The sequence below is a fragment of the Antechinus flavipes genome, chromosome 6 (genome assembly GCF_016432865.1).
Source record: "Antechinus flavipes isolate AdamAnt ecotype Samford, QLD, Australia chromosome 6, AdamAnt_v2, whole genome shotgun sequence".
NCBI classification, from domain to species: Eukaryota; Metazoa; Chordata; class Mammalia; order Dasyuromorphia; family Dasyuridae; genus Antechinus; species Antechinus flavipes.
In genome coordinates this window covers 105,760,000-105,781,393 of record NC_067403.1, presented here as the reverse complement: position 1 = coordinate 105,781,393, position 21,394 = coordinate 105,760,000, and the positions used below count along the sequence as shown (strand labels likewise).

At 34.0% G+C, this 21,394-nt stretch overlaps 1 protein-coding gene across 2 annotated transcripts in view; it reads right to left on the bottom strand.

The window, feature by feature from the left end:
- GALNTL6 (polypeptide N-acetylgalactosaminyltransferase like 6) overlaps nt 1-21,394 on the bottom strand; it is a 1,500,784-nt gene that overhangs the window by 111,598 nt on the left and 1,367,792 nt on the right. For both annotated transcript variants that reach the window (XM_051964041.1, XM_051964042.1), the window contains exon 7: nt 11,982-12,099. In XM_051964041.1, the coding sequence (XP_051820001.1) occupies nt 11,982-12,099 (118 nt within the window). The remainder of the gene's footprint in view (nt 1-11,981; nt 12,100-21,394) is intronic.

Sequence of the window (21,394 nt, the reverse complement as noted above, 5' to 3'; positions counted from 1 at the left end):
ATATGTGTGTGTATGTTCTCTCTCTGTGTTCTATATATAGTATATGTTCTCTCTCTATGTGTTCTATATATATGTGTGTGTGTTCTCTCTGTATGTGTTCTATATGTGTGTGTGTTCTCTCTATGTGTTCTATATATATGTTTATGTGTGTGTTCTCTCTATATGTGTTCTACACACACACAGAGATTCTATATATACATACAGGTTCTCTATACAGGTTCTTTCTCTCTCTATATTCTCTCTATACTTGTTTATATATGATGTTCTTTATACATGTTCTCTCTATACATGTTTATGTATGATGTTCTCTCTATACCTATTCTATGTATATGTACACACATGTTCTATTTTTAAGTTACATTAATTTATAAATATATACTTCTATAGATATATCAATAGATATCTGTATGTATAGATATATATGTACATACACATACATCTCCTATATCTCTCTCACTACAGAGAGCCATTGCTTATGAGAATAAAAAGAGAGAGAAGAAGCATTTTAACAAAATTGATCAATATAGAAACTGAGTGACAATATATATAGAATTTTATACCCACAGTCTCTCATGCTTATGAAGAAGGATTATAGAATTATAGATTTAAACCTGAAGGGGGATCTTAAAAGTATAATATAACTCTTTTATTTTACATTTGAAAATTTGCTGAAGATCACACATAAGATCCTCTGACTCCTGATTGCCAATAAAACCTGATGGTCAGTATTGGTATGCTATGACTCATGGGATCATGAAGAGTTCAACAGGACAGAATGACTGAACATCTATAACAATCTTTTGACTCCTTATACAACAGTCTCTCCCAGATCTGTGATGGCAGCAGAGCAGCAGCAACACCAGCTAGTTTTTGTTTTTTTTAATAGTAGTTTTACAAATATTATCTCATTTTCTTCTCTTGAAGACCCTGGGAGGTAAGAGCTACAATCACCCCCATTTTATCGGTGAGGAAATTGAGAATGAGAAAGGTTAAATGATAAAACTAGTAAGGGTCTGCATCTAAATTTGAATTCTGATCTTCCTGATCCCCAGCACTTTTTCTACTATACAACCTAGCAGCCTCTTCTAAGAAGTTTATTCTCACATAAAGCTTATCCAAAACTATTGTTTTATACAATAATGAGTAAGGCTATTTAATATATCAGCTTATACTCAAAATGAGTGAAAATTGTATGCTCGTCTTGGGTGCATTTTTTTTTTTCTGTAGTCTATGTCTCATCATCAGCTGTAGGCCAGAATATAAATATATGGAATGGTAAGCTGAATCAAATCACAGTAATCATTTTGACTGTAAAATGAGCTTCAGTAAGAGATAGTTGTCAGCATGATAACCAAAATGTTCCATAAAATTTAAGATGGATAATTATAATGCAAACCAGTGGTCATAATTCCCATAAATTATTGTTGGAAACATTCAGTGCCCAACCAATAATTAATAATTGTTGGCTTGGTGAGTCATCTAAGATGAATTTTGAATGAGTAAAATGTCTGATAAAAAGTAACTTTCTCTTAGCCCTAAGAATGGTAATTGATATGAAAGACATGCACATTCCAATTTTTAATACACTGATCAGTTGAGTCCCTAAAACAAAAAAATGGCAAATATTTAAAAATACCTTACCCTAAGTTTAAATACGTAAATAAAATCTGGAGATAGAAAAATCTTGATTTAATGGAATAGTATAATTTTGCTAGATTAAGAACAGAAAAAATTATTATTATTATTATTTTTTGCTGAAGCATTTGGGGTTAAGTGACTTACCCTGGGTCACACAGCTAGGAAGTAATAAGTGTCTGAGGCCAGATTTGAACTCAGGTCCTCCTGACTTCAGGGCTGGTGCTCTATCCATTAAATCACCTAGCTGCCCTCTAGAAAAATTCTTAATGATGGAAGGCTATATACTTTTTTAGCACTCACCTATTTGGGAATCAATTCAGTTAAAGTTAAAAGAGCAATATGGTACAATTGAGAAAGTCTTGCATCAGAGAAGCTATTCAAAACCAAACTCAGATCCTTATCACGTGTGTAATTTTGGTCAAATCACTTTATAACCTTAATCCTCAGTTTCCTCAATTGTAGCATTAAGGATCTAGCCTAGAACGTCTCTCAAATTCCTTTCAACTCTATTATCCTATTAATGTTTACTTTAATCTGAAAGAAACTCATAGATATCAGGATAGTGTCAAATCAATAGGGCTATACTAAGTGATCTCCTGGTTTGGAGATGCTTTGTATGTCACTGGGGCAATGTTGAAATGAAGGAGAACCACAATGATCTAATGGAATAGGAATCAAATGACTTAACTTTAATTCCTGGTTTCTCTAGATTGTGTGACTTTGGCCTTTATCAATGGCATAGGGATGATGAGGGCTATTCCTAATGTGCATAAGCACAGGCAGTTTCTACCAAGGTAAAAAGGCATCAGGCATAGATCCAGATGGACTCTCTGTTCAACACTTAGTTTTTGCTTGAATCTAGTTTTGCTTGAAGAGTTTTCATATCAGGATGGCCATAAAGTGATGGAATGTGGGAAGGCCACTCAGTATCATTGGCTTCTCCTGGGTGATTTCCTTGGTAACGTGTTACAAGATGCCCATGTTTATCGACTATATGCCTCTCCATTGCCTTTTGGGTGAATTCCATCTTCACTTCTTCAGTGACATTCTCATGTGACTTGGGAGAGCACTGTCATACAGGCTCTTTTTCAGTAAGATGTTTCCTATGGAACCTGTCCAGCACAGGTGGAAGATGATAAGAGATTCCATATGCTCTTCTTGGCTGAGGACATTGTATTAACTTTATTCCGTTCCAGACCCTTGCTGAGCCCTTGTGAAATTTCCACATTAAAAAAAAAAATAACACTTATTTTTCTTTGCCTACTTTTGAGAACATGTGAGGTTTGAATGTCTAGAATATAGTGGATATCTAATATATTTTGGATTAAAATATAATAGTAAAGTTACAGCTCAAATCTCATTGCCAGGAATACAAATCTATCATGAAAAGTTCTAAAGTTCAATTCAACTCAATAAACATTTATAAAGTACTATTATGTGTCAGGCACTGTACTAAACACTGAGGATAAAGAAAGAGGCAAAAAACAGTCCTTGTCTTCGGAGAGTTTTAACAGTAATGGGAGAAACAACATTCAAGCAAATATATACAAAACAAGCTATATATAGGATAAGGGGAGTCCCTTCATACTTGTAGATTTCCATTTCTTATCTGTAAAATGAGAAGGTTGGCTTCTAAGTCTGAGCCTTTTTTAGTTTTAAATTCTGGGACCTTATACTCTTCAAAGTTGGTTACTCTTGTTCTTCTGGCATGTTGGAAGAGTGAGAAGATAATGGTGATGACATTTCCACAGAGGAAAGGCATATATATGACTTCTTATGTTAAAGCCCCTTGAATAGGTCCCCAAGAAAACTTGATTTGTACTGGGTTTTTATCATGTTACAAGGAAGACTATGATGGGAAGAAAGATTGTAGTTCATAAAATTAATATAATTATAGGTTGGATCAGATGATTTTCAAATGATTGTTGGAGATCTCAACTTGGATGTCTCCAAGGCATCTCAAACTTCCTATGTCCTGAAGTGAACTTAATATTTTTTTCCTCTTAAACCCACCCCTCTTGTCTTTCCTATTTTTCTTTTTCCCATTTTTTCCATTTTATTAATTCTCCACTCTTATTCACTTCCTATATCTAATCTGTTTCCAAAGTCTTATTAATTCCACCCTCTCAACATTTGTTCAATCTGTATCCTTCTCTCTGTCCACAGGACAACCATTGTAGTTCAGGTTTTTAGCATTTCTTATCTGAACTATTTTAATAGACACCTGATTGGCCTCCCTGCATGCATCATTTCCCCTACTTCAGTACTTTTTTTTTTTTTTTTGCTGAAGCAATTGGGATTAAGTGACTTGCCCAGGGTCACACAGCCAAGAAATGTTAAGTGTCTGAGGTCAGATCTTCCTGACTTCAGGGCTGGTGCTCTATCTCTTACACCAAATAGCTGTCCCAACACCAACTAGCTGGCCCTGCTTCAGTACATCTTGCACACAACTGCCAAAGCAATATTTCTAAAGCAAAAGTCTCATTGTGTTATTCCTCTACTCAAAGTTCCAGTGGTCCTTATTGCTTTTGGAACAATTACAAACTCCTTAGAATGACATTTAAGTCCTTTTATAATTTAGTTCCAGTCAACCTTTTCTACACAAATTGTGAACTGCCCCCTTGTTCCTAGTTTATATTCCAGATAAATGGGTTTATTTGTTATTCCCCTTTATATAACATTCTATTTTCTGTTTTCGTAGCTTTACATTGACATACACTCTCCTCTTGACTTATCAGACTTATTGTCTACTTTGTGCCAGACATTGTGCTAAGTAAGTTTTGCCTCTTTAAACTGCTAACTTCCTCCAAGAAGTTTTAAAAATATTTCCTCAGTTTTTAGTTTCTCCCCCTTAGTCTGCTTCTTCTGAAGTCACTGTTATTTATTTTATATATTGTATATACTTTACTTTAAGATTTCTTACATGTTACCGTTATCTCAGATAGAACAAAGCACAGCAAGGATTTTAAAGGAGGATCTCTGATTCCATTTCAAAGGTGGACTTTGAGGATATTTGAATTTTCTTATTAATAGATTACTTGGACATTTGAAATGGGGGAGGGAGGTGGTTTTAGGGAAAAAGTAAAGAAAACAAAACGAAACACTTCCCCGCTGTAGCAAACAATTCTAAGATTACATAAAGCATGATTATAATAGTTTCCAACTTAAAGAACCCTAACACAGGCAACAAATACCATATGCTGATTTTTTTCACTCACCAAATATCAATAAAAAAGTAAAATAAAATAAAAAAAGAGAATTAGGAAAAATGCCACCATACCTGGAGGCAGCAACAACTGGAAGAAGAGCACATTGGCACTTCAGTTTATATCTAATAGACATAAAATGCAACTTGAAAATGCCGGGTTGCACCTGAGGTACTTTTTTCTAGGTAATTGGAATGAATCTCAGGCTGGCTTCTAGGGCATTTAGCAGCTGTTCCTGTTTATCTTTGAGCTGAATGATTTTAGAGGCATTTTAATATTTTCTTCAGAAGATCAATTCTGGGGCATATTGTCTTCAAATGGATATTTTTATGTCATCTGGGCTAAGTGTTATGGAAAGAACAAATGCCAGAGGGATGACTCCAAATCTTTAGTGGTGTGTGCTGAGGCCCCTGGGTATCATAAAGCAGAATTCTGTCTCATTTTAGACTTGAAATTGTCTTCCAGTTGGAGATATTTCTCTGCTTCCAAAGAACTGATTCCATGGAAGTGTCTAATCTCTCTGCCTCACAAAAGCAATGACCAAGTATCTGAAAATTATTTAAAAATCCTCCTTCTCACAGAAAGGATTTATAATAAGCACATTTTATGATGCTAATCATTTTCCACAAAGTCATGGGTACAAAATATCATCATAACATTTTACAAAAAGGGGCTTGTGGGAAAATGAAGCGATGCTGAAAATGAGTCTGAATTAGATCCAGGGAAATAAACTACTCCAGAGTATCTACATAAATTAGTCACTTCTGGAAGGGATGGTACTCTTTTAGACAACTGAAGAAAGGATGAAAATAATGATTCAGTAAAATTGAGATACTTGTTCCTGTGTGAGAAGTTTGGCCAAGAAGTATGGAAAATAGGGAAAGGGACAAAAGCAGAGACTATGAAAGAACACAGAAGTAGGTATGACCAAGGGCAGTGGGATTGAGAAGGAAAGTATTATGAAACATTTCTGAAATTCTCTATTGTTGGCTCTCATTATTCCATTGCACTTCCACCATTAAAACTTCTGTGGAGGAGCTGAGCCCACACATCTTCCCATTTTTCCTAGCTGTGGCTGAGGATTTGCAGAAAAGTGAGGGATAAGAGAGCTGACTTCCCCTTGTGATGGAAGATACTTTGTCTTAATAGGGGATTTATTTTCACTCCATGAACTGGAGTTAATTTTTGTTCCTCTTCATGACTGGGCTCTCTAGTAATTGGAAGAAGTAGTACTAGGACATAATGATTTAAAGGAATATTTGGGATAGAATCTTAAGGTTGAAATGGCACATTTCTATTACTCCTATCCTGTATATGTATATATATATATGTGTGTGTGTGTGTGTGTGTGTGTGTGTGTGTGTGTGTGTCTGTATTATGTAACTCATTATAAACATGCCTGTCCCAGTTTTTTAGAGGCAATGAGTTTGGTTGGAATTAAATGGAAAGATATCCATTTGGCTTACATTTGGGAGCCTATGATGGTTATTAAGACTATAAATAAAGCAGAGTAATAGGATTTTTTGGTTATTGTTGTAACTATGATAATAATATCTGGGGTAGTGCTGGCAGTACTTTGGCCTGTATTCCCCTCATTTTACAGTCTCTTCCATTGATATAATCTGGGGTCTCCACCCTTAGTTTTGTGACTCTTCTGGGACTCATCTTTTCCCTATCCCCTAACACTTCTCATCCTTTCTGTCTCCTTTGAGGAATTAGGTAATTTTATTGCCCCCCTTTTCAACTGAATTAGCTAAGGGCACCAGAATTCCTAGATATATGTCTGGTGACTTTACACTGAGTTAGATTTAATCTGGTTTTTATCTGTATAAAGTAGTTAGTTTAGAATTTCTGTTAAGGACAAAGAGATAAAACTAAAGTTTGTTCATAAGAATCTCCCAAAGTGGAATAAATTTTTAGACCATATGGTTTATTAAGCTATCATAGTTAACAATGGGCATTTAGTTAGATTGATTGCAGATCATTGAGGCATTTTTTGCTAAATAATTAGCCTATATAATTATACAGAAATCTTCATTAAGTAAATATTAAATTCCAAAGATAGTCCAAAAGGAATACTTGGTAGCTTTATGTTAGGCCGTAGGAAGAGATGTGCTTGATGTCCCAGCTCTTGAAGATTCCTGAAAGTCGTCATTCAAAGTCAGTTTTCCACTAAAAGACTCTTTCTTTTCATATTTCCAGTCAATAAAATTTAGCTTAATAAGTTGACAGTACAAAACCTGATACTATTCCCTGTTCTGCCATGAACCAGGTAAATGGCCTTTGTTATGTTACTTACCTTTCCAGTGACTTCTCATTTGGAAAATGACAATTATAAAACAGATCTACCTTAAAATAGTATTGAATATATAAAGAAATGAATTACAGTATTTATAGAATGTGCTTATAGGGGTTTAATTATTATTAATTTACTCTTAAGTACTGAACAAACACTATTTATGAGGAGAATATCAAGGATATTCTTTTGAATCCATGCTGAATCAACTTTTGATTCCTTGGTTGTTTTTTTAATATGCATATTCTATCCATGCAGGTCACAAGTACCCTTTGGCTTAGCAGAGGTCATAGAGGATTTCTGGGGTGAATATGTGTCCCACTGTTGTGAGTTTGATAATGATCCTCCTCTTCAAACTTAGAGAATCAGCTCATTGGGTAACAAACACATTTTACTACCAGATTAGTAAAGGTCTTCTAGGTTGGTAAGAGTATCCAGAGATTAGATTCCACTGATATAATCTTCAAGACCTTCTATTCCAAAATGAGAAATCCATTGCAAATACCTTTTAAGCAGCAGGCAGAATATTCACAATGACTTTTCAAAGCTTGTGGAGCAATAATAAATAGAATATAATAAACAAAAACAAATAGAAGATGAACTCTAACAGGTATGTGCCTAGGAAAAGTTTCTGTTATTATATAGTGGGGTTGAATCCTGAATGAACTGAATGGTGGGACTGTGTTTTCAGAAGTAATTGGAAGTCATCTTCAGTTTTAGTGATGGTTTAAGATAAAATTGGTTGTGATAATTCTCACAGTTAAAAGTTAGTAAATAGTTATTTTTGTTCATTGTGGACAGTTTGTCTTAAAGACCTAAGGATTCAGGTTCAAGTTCCATATATGACAAATATTACTTGTGTGACACTAGGTAAGTCATTTCTCAATGATCTCAAAGTCACCTAGAATACTAGCTCATCAAACCATATATAAAAATCTCTGTAGGCCACAAATTGACTTTGAAAACCACATTTTAACACCATCTATGTTCTATTGTATTTTTATTTATTTTCTTCAATATTACCCAATTTCATTTTTATCAGGTTCAGGCCATATTCAAGAAGTATTATGGGATCTGAGGGCATATATTTTTCATCTCTGATCTAGAAAACTTTCTAAGACAGAAATGTGTTGCAGAAAAGGTGCTGATTTACATGGGCAGAGAGTTTCATTATCCAGAAGATCCTTATATTAATGAAATCTCAGGTTTGGTCTCTTTCAGTCTTAGTGTTATTATTAATCACACTGTTAATAAATTATATAGCTAGAAATTTTCATATTTTTAAAGGATAAAAGATTAAACTTTCTATATATATAGAAAAGTAGCTGCTCATGGCAAAAAAAGTTTATTCAGTTTTTAAAAAGCATTATTTTAGAATTTTATTTTATTAATGATTTTATTTTTAGTTTATTAAATTAAATATAAAATTATTAATAATTAGTAGGAGGAATCTTCTCTTTGTTCTATTTTTTTCTCATCAATGTATCCTCAAATCAAGATTTATGATTAGGATACATCATTCTAGAGATAGGAGATATCCTAAGTCTCTGGACCAACTAGAGTAGTTCACAGGCCAGATAGCATTTAGAAATAGATAGATAGATTAATAGATAGGTGATTTCCATATTCCTTGGTAGGCAACTTTCTCATGCCTTCCATTCAATATGAAATTAACATTAATTATTAATATTTAATTAATAATACTATAAAAAGTAATTAACTTTATTGTTTTAGAACTTTAGAATAGTGGAATAGGTTTATTATAAATGTTTATCAGATGAGTGGATAGTATCATATAGAATATCTCTGAGTTGAGGTCAAAAAATTATTTTTTTGACATTTAAATACATCTTTTACATGGTGTTATATGATCAGTGGACATATTTACCAACCTTGATTTGATGATGAATTGTCCAGCTGCATTTTGTTTTTTAGATAAATGAGTAAAAAGCTTTAATTTTAAACTGTGCCTGGATCCTGCAAATAGGAATTAATAGCCTAGGCCAAAAAAAATTACAAAAGCTTACCTCTTCTTCCCTCTTTCTTACTATTATTCCATGACAAATCAGTCACCTTTATACAACTTGTTTTATTCCTTAAACAAAGTGAAGATTTCTAATTCTTCTGTGTAAATTCTACCAAAGGTACCTGTTTAAGCTTTTAAAAATGTTTGTTTTATTAAAAAAACAACAATGATAACAGACTTAAAAATATGAATAAGGAAGTCCAAGAATCTGCAGGTCAACACACAATAATAAGATGAAGGAAGGGATATAGGGCTGAAATGGGACCCACTGTGACATAGCTGTCGATGAAGAATCTGTCACTCAAACCAAACAAGCTAGGGCACTTTAGTCTTGAACTTGGAGCGCCGTTGCCATAGTTTCTACACAAAGACGACAAGGCTGTATTCCAATTATATCTTTTAGAATGACAGATAACAGGAAAATAGGAAATGGGGTAATAAAATCTGTGGTCACCTGGCAGGGATGTGACAGATAGAAGTGACAGAGATGTGAAATGCCCGTTTATTTTGCCAAAAAAAACAAAAAAACCAAAAAAAACAAAACGCTTTTACTCTTTGGAATGTAAATGTATTTGCTTTCCTTACTTTTCACCATTAAATTTAGCATTTTATGTTATTCATTTTTCAATTTGCCCCTTTGGAATGAAATGCTATTCAAAACAGTTACCCCTCACTAAATGGAAATTTAATTACCAGAATTCTAAAGTTCTAAGGAAATCATCCCTTGAATTTTCAGAAACTTTGGTTTTGCTATTATGCTCCAGATGTTCTTGTTCTATTTGGCCCCATAAGGTGAAAGCAGAAGCAATGAGTTCAAACTGCCAAGAGATCTATTTTAGGTTTGATATAAGGAAACATCTTCTATAATTAGAGCTGTCTAAAAGTTGAATGTCCTGCCTCAAGAGGTCAGAGTCTGGACAAGCATTTATCAGATACACTATGATAGGAATCTTTTTAGGTGTGGTTTAGACTAAATGGGAAGTCTGTTCTACTTTTCAATGATTCTGTGATTTGGTGAACTAGAAGACTTTATTGACCCAAATGTAAGTGATGTGGCAAACACCAGTAACCAGGTAATGTCTGATAATGAATAATAGCACCTTGCAGACTTGATGAATTCTATTATGATGATTTGACAGACCTGCCCTTGGTTAATCCAATGAAATAAGGAAATCAATATTACATGAGAGTATATTTCATGAGAGATTCTAGCAAACTACCATACAGCAAGGACTGAGAGTTTGATTTCTGCCTTTGTCTGTTATCTTCAATCCCCTAAAAACTTTACAAACTATAGTGGTATTTAGAAAGATATTATTAAATTCAAGGGATGAAAAAAAACAAAACAAAACAAAACAAAAAAAGAAGCAGCAGAGATATTGGGAAAGAAAGAATTCTGACACAGTTAGAAGTGTTAAGGTAATGACAGGCAGGCAAGGCCTGGTAAGGATTCAGCAAGGACAAGAAATGAGTCATGTTAGAAGCAGGCAATAATGAGCTACTAGGCTATATTTTCATTTTGATTACATGGCATTTAGTATAATATACTTTTCAAGAATTAACATCTTAAATATTATTATAGAATTTTAACACAATCATCCTGGTATAGTGGGTAGAATCTGGATTTTGAGCCAGAGGACATGGGTTCAGCTCCCATGCTCTGCCAATTTACTTACTACCTGTGTGACCATGGACAAATAATTTTGCCTTTCTGGGCTTAATTTTCCTTGTCAATGAAACGAGTGAGTTGGATTAGATAACCTGCAGTGGTTTAATTCTTTGCTTCTTTGTTTCTGATCCGTTTTGGTAAAGGGAATTTGCAAAGTGGCACATCCCTACTCTGACAAAAATCACAGAATATTAAAGGTTTCATTTACACATTAAGTGTGTTTTTAATTACGTTCAAAAATCCTACTTTATTTTTGCTATCAAAACATCTCTCTGATTTCGTATTGAAAAATCACTAGAAAAATACAACTGTACAGGTATTTGCTGTTTTATACATTTTGCTATAATTTGCCTATTTTGTTACATGATGGAACTTGAGAAGGAATCTGTGGTGGGAGGAAGTGTTTTGTTTCTGCTGACACTATCTTTAATGATTTCCCAGCTATTTAGGTACAACTTTTAATAGTGTCATTTTGCATTAGTGGTTTAATCTTGGTAAGAAAAAATACTTTTTTTCAAATCAGAAATGTGATATTTGAAATCTTGTCAAGGAAAGATAAGTGCTAATCAACAAAATACATGGAATATGAAAGGTACAGTGTTTTATTATATAGTGTCATAGAGAATTAAAGCAATAGGTAATATTTTAAAATTTTTAAGTGTTCTCTAAAATATCCAGATTTTCAAGCCATAAATAAAGCTTTCTATAATTCTTCCTTTATCTTTTCAATCTCACCCCAGGACCTTTGAAAATGTGGATAAAAATTTGGAAGATCCAACAGGAACTCTTGTTTCTGATCTAAGTTATAAAATTGAACTTAATACTCTATTTTCCTCAGGCAGTTGGATTCCCTTATCTACATATTGAACATTATTAATCACCAGCATTGATATGTCTGTAGGTCAGTAGAGTGAAAGATTGCCTATCCTTTACTATATAGGATTTGCCATCCACAAATGGGATCTTGAATAAATGATTTGCAATGTGAATATTGCTTATTGAAATAGAGAATAGTCTTCCAAAGGCCAAGGGAAGTGCCATGAAATCAGCCTTACAAAATGTTCACAAAGCAGAGTGAAGATGATAAACCAAAATGCACTATTCCATCTGACAGCAAATTTAGGGAAAAGCATCTAGGTGGCTTACCTTGAAAGATATTTCATACTGTTCTCCTCCCCAGATTTCTAAGCCTGGATCATAGCCACCCAATTCCCAAAACCACTTTCGGTCAACAGCAAAGAGCCCTCCAGCCATAACAGGAGACCTGTGGAATAATTAAAATAAGCTGTAAAAGGCTATGAACATTAGGCTCCCTCATCATATGCTTGAAAGGCTCAAGAAGTATTTCAGTAGTCAAATTGTAATGAGGCTTTAAGCAGTTGTTGTTTATTGATTAGTCTAGGGCTCCCATTTGGTCTATAACTGAAGTGGAAATAGAAGCAAGGGGAAGATTTCTCCTATGCTTTAAAGTTTGCTGTTAAGTTTCTAATGTTGCAAATGCTCAAAAGAGCCCCATTTATTTCACCTGCATATCATGGAAATGAAGAGTCTTAGTGACATCCTTTTGAAAATACCCATTGAGTTTTACAGAATTTGGTCAAAGTGAAGATGCTTTTTCTTCTACTATAAAGATAGATTCAAATATTGAGAATAACACTACAGTTGTTAACTTTCAGAGAAGCTTCTCTTTCCTTTATTATTGCTTCAATTATTCATTTATTCCCTTCTTTTCCTAAAAGGGAGTATAGTCAGTGGGCCAGGAAGGAACAAACACATCTGAATTGAGTGTTTATTATAGTAGAACACACACACTAGGTTCGATGGAAGCAACTTGAAATAAACAGAAGGTACAGGCTCCTAGCAAGGTAGAGGAGGAACAATTTGACTGACCTTTATACATGCCATGTTTATATATATATGTGTGATTATGTATGCACACACACACACACACATACACACACACATATATACCCTCACATAAAACAATATTAAGGAACACATTTATGCAGAAATATAACACTGCATGAGATTTAACATATGATAAAATAACAGCTAATTGCCAACATATATATAGTGCTATAAGGATTGCAAAACACTTTATAGGTATTATTATTGATTTTTTATAATAACTTTGTGACATGTATGCTACTATTACTTCCATTTTACAGATAAAGAAATTGAAGTTGCAGTGACTTTCCCAGGCCTAAATAAACAAAAAACCTAATGTAAACAAAGCTAAATAAATGTTGGACACAGGATTCTTCCTGGTTCCTTGTCTAGTACTCTACCTGTTGTGTCACAGAATTATGGAGTGATAACTTTGACATAATAGATAGATAACTGAGCTTGTTGTCAGGAAGACCTAGTTTTAATTGTTGCTCTGACAAATACTTGCAGTGTAAATATGATTAAGTCACTTAATACCCCAGGCCCTAAGGAAATTCATTAGGACTATGAGTTACAGTGAAGTTGCTGATCTTCATTGGTAGAATGTATTCACCAAGCAGTTATGTACAATACGACTTTGCCTCAAGGATAAAGCATCAGATGTGGATCAAGTCTTTCACTTACCATCTTGCCTCCCATCTCCAAATAATATTAATTTTTATTTAAAAATTATTTATATTTTATTTAAAACATATTTCCAAATGAATAGTGAGCAAGATGGCAGAGAAATTTCAAGTACTTGATAAAAGTGTTCACAAGCATATGCTTAAGAGCATTCCAAATACCAATTTAAAAATAATTGATATAGTAATAAAAAAAATTCTAATTTTGATGTTGAAACAAGTGACATAAGGACTTCTGTGGAATACTATCACAATTGAGATATTATAGTCACTTGAAAGATATGCTTCTAAATTTCCATTAAAAACTCTATAATTCATAGCTTTAATTAGTTCAGACTACCTCTGACCTAATTAGCCTACATGAGTGAGGTTGTATAGGTGTGCAAATGATTTGTTAGATGCCTGCAAAGATTTAACTCATTCTCGGTAAACCCAGGCTGCATAAGTGGAAGAATTACAGTGCTGGAAATCAATTGGAGAGATTTTTTTCAGTGAAGGAGAAGCTTGAAGAAATAAAAATGTACTCCATTGAAGTTTTATGGTCCTTATTTCACTTAAATAAATGTCTTGCTCCTGGACCTTCCTCATTTTAAACTCCTCTACTCTCTCCCTTTCTCCTTCTCTGCTTCCCATCCTCTTCTTTTTCATACCTAATTTTAAAGTAAGATATATTTTGCTAAAGGCCACATAAAATAGGTTGCGGGAAAATAAGCATCTTTTGCAAACCTTCTATATGCCAGGCACTGTGTAAGCACTTGACAAATATTATTTTATTTGACCTTTGACTCAATGTTATCTCCAATGACCTAAATATTATCTAAACTATAACTTTTTGTGGGTGTTAAAATTATTTGGTGAATTAAATTGAATTAAAGGTTTAGTTGAATGCAATTATTTTAATGAATTTAATTGAATTGGAAGTAAAATTAAACATGTTCATAGATAAAATCAAAGCAGAAAGAATAGAAAGAAAAACCTTTGATTGGGAAAAATAAAAAATTATCGATAAAAATCTGATTTTCAAAATGTATAGGTTATTGAAATAAATATATAAGACCAAGAGTCATTGCTTAAGATCAAAGTGGTCAAAAAATATGAACTGTTTTTAAAAGAACAATTCCCAATTTTAATTATCACACAAAAACATGCTCTAAATTATTAATGGTTAGAGAAATTTAAATATAAATTAACTCTGAAATTTCATTTTATACTCTAAAAATTGACAGAGATAATAAAAAAAATTAAGTCAGTTCTGAAAGAACTGCAGAATGACAAGCACACTATCATGCTTTTATCACCTGTTCTTATAGTTCTGGATATCTATTTTTAATGATGCAAAAAAAGAGTGATTGAGCAATTCCTATCCTTTGATCCAGAAATTCTACCACCAGACTTATACCCAAAGGAGTTCTAAGACTGAAACAAAGGTTTAGTATATGTTAAATATTATCAATGATACTTTGTGTTGTAGCAAAGAGATGGAAACAAAGAGAATGCCTATCAAATGGGGGAATACCTGAACCAATTATGGTGTAGAAATATAATGGAATATTATCATGCAGGGAGAAATGATGAATGTCAGGAACTCAGATAATGACAGATTTGCATGCAGATACCAAGAAAAATAAGCAGAAGCAAGACAACAATATTCAGTGACTAAAACAATTTAAAGTTTTAAAAATCACCAAAAGTAAATTGAACTCTCAGGGAGTTTGAAAAATCAAGCAAGTCCTTAGAGAAACAGTTATATTTTCCTCCAACCTCCTGGCATTGAGGCAGGGGTATATAAGGGCTGAATGTTGATACATTGGCATAGTCACAGTTGTTTTTTGGTTCAGTTACCTTTTTTATCCCAAGGAAAGGATTTGATGCAAAGGGCAGAGAAAATATCTGCTAAAATGACTGTGTTATCAAAAACAAAAAATATCAAAAATATTAAAAAAATTAAAATTGTACAAGCAAGTGCCTCCTTTTTCTGTATTCCTGATTTATATGTATAGATCAGGCATAGAGCTTATTAGTGCTCATTGAATTTTAAGATCTGGTTCAATTTGACCTTGGGTGTAATTAAATGAGTGAAGACACTCTCATGGGAATAAAGACTTAAACTATACTTTAATTGTGACTTGAGACTTTATAATAACAAATAGAGCTTTAGCTAAAAAGTTGCAGGCGTTTCTCCCTGCCTGTTTCCCACTACCTCTTAATTAGTATTTAAGTACCACATTTTATGGCAGTTTATTCTTTTTTTTTTCTAGGTTAGATTTCCTCAATTAGAATGTAAGTCTATACCAAACCCTCATCCCCTTTCCCCCCCAAAAAATGGGAGAAAAGGCCAGGTGGGCCTGAGGGTTTCTTTGTTCTGGGTATTTAATCTTGTGTTTTGCAGTTTTTGCTGCAAACACCTTGTAATATGGGAGATGCCCTTTCTTGTGTGATAGTAATAAAACTTTTTGTTTTTGTTTTTTCTCACTCTGAGAGTCTCTGATCATTTTTGTGGCCAATAGTGTCTGACACAATCTTAAGTTTAGAAAAGACATTAATAAACCAGGGAATATCTAGAGGAAGTGATACAAGCTGATGTAGAACCCTGAGATAATGACATACAAAGTTTGACTGAGTGAGGAGGAGGGACATGGCATCTGTTTTCAAAGGCTGGCATGTACAAAAAGGATTGGACTTGTTTTCCTTGACTTTAGAGAATAGAATTAGAACACTTTGGTGAAAGTTGAAGATTTAGGTTTTATTTACATAGGGAAGAACTTCCCATCAATGACAACCATCCCAATGTGGGATGAGCTGTCTATAGAGATAATGTATCCCCTGAGAGGAAAGAAGGGAGAAAGAAAAGAAGGAAAGAAGAAAGGAAGGGAAAAGGAAAGAGAGGAAAAGAAAGGAGAAAGAAGAAGTAAAGAAGGAAAGGGGGAGAAAAGAACAAAGAAGTAAAAAAAAAGAGATGGAAGGAAGGGAAAAAAGAGGAGAAGAAGGAGGGGAAGAGGATGGAGGGGAAGAGAATGGAAGGGAGGAGGAAGAGGAGAAAATAAGGGTCTTCGAGTAAAACATTTCTATATTGCTCATATCCAGAAATACGTTTCTTATTCTTTATATTAATCCCTCATCTATTATGATACGAGTTGTGTTTTTACTAAGCCATATCTCCCGTGAAAATTCAGTTCTAAGCCTGATTTGTAACAGGACAGAATGAATCCCAAATTAAATAATCATTTCCATGAGCTCTGGTAGATATTAAGTGGTGGTTCCTATGTTATTAAAGGCAAAATGACCTTGTTTGGAAGGCTTAAAGCTCCCCCCCCCCCCTCCAACTCAATTAAATTATAATCATGTTTAAGAAAAAAAGGAAAACTTTTTGGCACATATTTATCATTGTTATGGTAATAGTTTCTGAAGGTATTATGGCATAATAGATTTAGAGCTGAAGGGACCTTGGCAATTATATGGTACAATGTCCTCATTTTACAGATGAGAAATGGAGGTCACAGAGAGAATAAGTCAATTGCTCAAAGTTAAATAAGCCGTCAATTACTGACAGAGCTGGGATTAGAATCCAGTCCCTCTAACATCAAATCCTCTTCTTTGTTTACTGTATTACTTTAAGACTCAGTAAAAAGTTGTGACAATCTTCTTATTAAATACAATGGACATAATAGAAAGAATCAATTATCCTCTATATATGTGGTCTCTACCCTGTGGGTATCCATATATTATTGATATTTTGTTATTTTTTTACCTTTAATAAAATAATCAGCATAAACTGTACAATGATAAGTAAGCAAATACACTTTCTGTGGACTGAATACTTTGTTTCACACATTTATAGATTGTTACTTTCAAATATACATAGATGTGTTGATTAATAAAATGAAAATTCATTAAAATGTGTTACTGAATCCAGCTCTAACTTTTGTTCTCCTACTCAAAAGGCTTGGAAACCATTGTTTGATATCATAATGGTAAGTAAGTATATATCTTTCAGTCAATTTTCCTCTCAATGGAAATAGAGAATTATTATACTATCTTCGGTTATGCACTTCTTATTTCTCTTCTCTAAGGTGAATGCTGCAATAATCTCAATCTCTTTGTCTCTCTCCATTGGTCTAATTTCTCAATCTACTCCCATTTTGTATTTATTTTCTTTCAGATGATCTTCTAAGCCATCTCTTTCTATAAATGTTCCTTACCTTGCCTTCCCCCTCCCCTTTCTTTGAGGTCTGTGAATGCTCTGAGGAATATTGTCTAATAGGACTGTTAGGTTTGCAATATTTTCAGAGGAGCTGTGGGAGTTGTGTATGCAGAGCCACAAGTCCTGAGCCAAACAGTTGTTTGCAATTAAAAACCATTCGCTAACTGTCTAGGCCATTCTTGTGATTCCCTCTTCTAATATTAATAAAAACATGAAATTGATTTGTAACAACAGCTCCTGTTCAGGATCCTTTATTCCCTAGACAGCGGAAATATGGTGGCATTCTGAATGGATAACTAAAATCAATTCTCTACTTTGCATTAGGGGTAATGAACAAGGTGATAAATGGTATTTTCTTCTGACTTATAGTGGACCAGTTTACTTCACCATGTAGCTTCCCCCTTATTTGCTTGAATTGAACAGGAAATCTCTTAATTAATGTTAAAAATATTCTCTTCCTTCCCTTGTTCCAGCAATGAAGTTAATTTTCTTTGTTTGTTTGTTTCAGTTGTGTCTGACTTTTCATGACCATATTTGAGTTTTTCTTGGCAAATATACTGGAGAGGTTTGCTAGGTCATTTTACATATGAGAAAACTGAGGTAAACAGGATTAAGTGACTTTCCCAGGATCACACAGCTAGTAAGTGACTAAAACTAGATGTAAAATCATGAAGATGAGTCTTCTTGAATGATGATGACATTTACTGTAGTGAATTATAATAAAATTCTATGTATTGTATATTCATCAACAGAAAGTCTGATGAAGTGGATGAGGGTTGGGGTGGAGAGATAAAGACCTGAGTTATTGTCCTGTCTCTAACACATGCTGCCCATATGACCTTGAGCCAGTTACTTAGTTTCTGAGTATCCCAGGCAACTTTTATTCAACAAATTGCAGAACATTTGTTGACTAGAAAAGAAAGTTCTTTCTGAGGGGCTCTCTACTTAAATGAAATAACAGCAGTGTACGAAGTAGTGTAGATTTTATGCATACAAATAGAAGAATAGATTTGTAATGAGAGGACCTGAGTCTAGATCCTGACTTTACCCTTAATTACTTGGGTGATGAAGTGAGTTCTCTCGTCTTTAATGTCCTAATCTCTAAAATTAGGAGGTTGAACCTGATGACGTTCCCTTCTAAACTTAGATCTATGACATCTACAGTTATTCTTTCTAAAGTTAGTCTGGAGAGGGTGGTAGAGCCAAGATGGAAGAGAGAAGGCAGGGAGTTGCTCAATCTCTCCCCCAGACTTCTCCAAATACCTTCAAATAATGGCTCTAAACAAGTTTTAGAGTGTCAGAACCCACAAAAAGATCGAGTGGAACAATTTTTCAGCCAAAGACAACTTAAGTCATCAAGAAAGGTTTTCATACCAGAGTGGGAGAGCAGTTCAGTTCACAGCAACACAATCTCAGCCCCAGCAAATCAGAGGCAGGTCACTAAAGCAAGGCTGGACAGATGCTGTTCCACAAAAAAAAGGGGTTGAGTGGTAGAGAGAAAAAATGGATTTTGTATGTCAGTACCTACAAAGCTGTGCTGAATTCAAGTCAAGTCCCCATAGACTATAAATTGAGCTTAAAGATCCTTTTCTCATACATGGCTGCTGTTGGGGGTAGTAACAGTGTATAGCATGGGTTTCCTTGCACACAGGCTCAGCAGTTGGCACACATGCTTAGCAAGAGATGAAAGGGAAGACTCTGCCTGAATAGACTAAATCAGTAGTAGTTTCAGTATGGACAAAACAACCCCCAATCCTATTTCTTCACATCTTCACAGCTCTTCTATTGCATTATCCTCAAAGGGGAATGAGATAATATTGCTAAATGAAAGAGCTTCATCATTATTTATTCCATCAATAGTTCTGACTATTCAGGAGCTTACAGACAAGCACAGAGAAGGGAACCTTTTTTTTTTTTTTTTTTTGGCTTTTGTGTCAAAGAAGACACTCTGCTCAAGAAATAAATATAACTTACAAAACTAAGCCTGCTTGAAATGGTCAGAAAGCCTATTTATGCCTCATTTATTGAATAAACAGTAGATAGTTGAACCTCATGGAAAATCAACCACAGTCATGTACTTATAGAATGTAAAACACAGCATTTTCTGTTCATAAGTGGTTGTTCTCTAGGGCAATTTTTGTCTCCACTTCTGGCATTTTATATTAAACTGGGATTTAACTTAAGTATGGGACTGAATTTCATACCAGTGATATTCATTTTGCGATGAATTCACACTTCAGGTGTTTTCTCTTCTCTATGATGCAAAGACCTTATGCTAAGGATGGCTAATTCACCTTGTCACAAGAAAGATAACTTAGTGGTCACTCATCACAAAAGTTGAGGTGCCTGGAATCCTTAGGTGGCTTCAGAGCATACTGATAAAACCTTTCACTATTTCAAGGAACAACTAAATATTCCAGTGAATCGAAGGTGCAGCTTGGTTTGGTAGATAGACTATTTAACTCGGAATCTAAAAGACTTGATTCCACACCCTGTCTTCTATAAGGTATATGATTCTAGGCAAGTCACTTTACTACTCAAAGCCTCAGTTTCTTTATCTGTAAAATAGGGATAATAATAATACTTACAATGTCTACCTTTACAGAGTTGTAAGACTCAAATATATGCTTCAGCCTTTTACAAACATTCAAGTGCTTTACAAATGTCCATTATTTTCTAATCAAGGTACAAACTTTATCCAATGACACCGGTCACAATTTATCCATATGTTCTCAATTTGTCTGACTCATATATGTGTAAATACTCTATAAGGGATATACTCAATATGCAAGGGGAGGTAGGTCCTCTTCTATATCTGCTCTCACTATATGGACACCAGTTGAGCAATTGGGATGCCTGTTGTTAAATCTTGCTCTTGCTGCATGACTGACCCTTCTCATTTTCTTCTGATTTCCTTTATGCCATTTATTCCTGCATGATTCTTCTTTGTTAAAATGTAACAGTTCATTTGTACCTACAAAACCATTCTCTAGTGCCTTTTGCCTGACCCACAACTTTAATGTCAATGGACAAAAATTGTTACCATTAGTCATTCAATAAGCATTTATCATGTACATGTCATTGTGATGTCATTTTGGTTGTCTTTGAAAACGGACAACGATAATCATCAAGCACCTATATCAGGCACTGTGTTAAGTGCTGGGGTTACAAAGAAGGGAAAAAAATATGTAAGGGACTATTAGTAGTGGAGAATGTAGTCCACTGGCCAAGGGTTTTCTCACCATTTTTATTATAAAATGTCATTTTTTGTTTCTCCCTTTTAGGAGGGAGAGGATGGAAAAATGAATAGAGTGCTAGAATTTTTGAAAATTCAATAATATGGAAGGTTTCATCAAAGTAGTGTATTCATAGTCTTGAAACTTCTTCAGAAGATATGGAAGGGACCTTAGATATTACCCAGTATACTTCAGTTTATTATTTTTTTAATGTATAGTATCTTCTAACCTTATATCATTTTAAAACTTTTCTTTCAATTTTTAATCTTAAAGTTTTACTTTTTAAACCTTATCAATAAGGTACCAAGGAAAATTAATATGAAAATTTCAAATTGTCTCTTCTCTTCCCTCTGCTCAAAGTCATTCAATATGACAGTGAGGTAGAGAAGGGAGGGAAGAGAATAAACATTTATTTATTTATTTTTTTAATTTTATTTTATTTAATAATAACTTTGTATTGACAGAATCCATGCCAGGATAATTTTTACACGACATTATCCCTTGCAATCACTTATGTTTCGTTTTTTCCCCTCCCTCCCTCCCCCCCCCCAG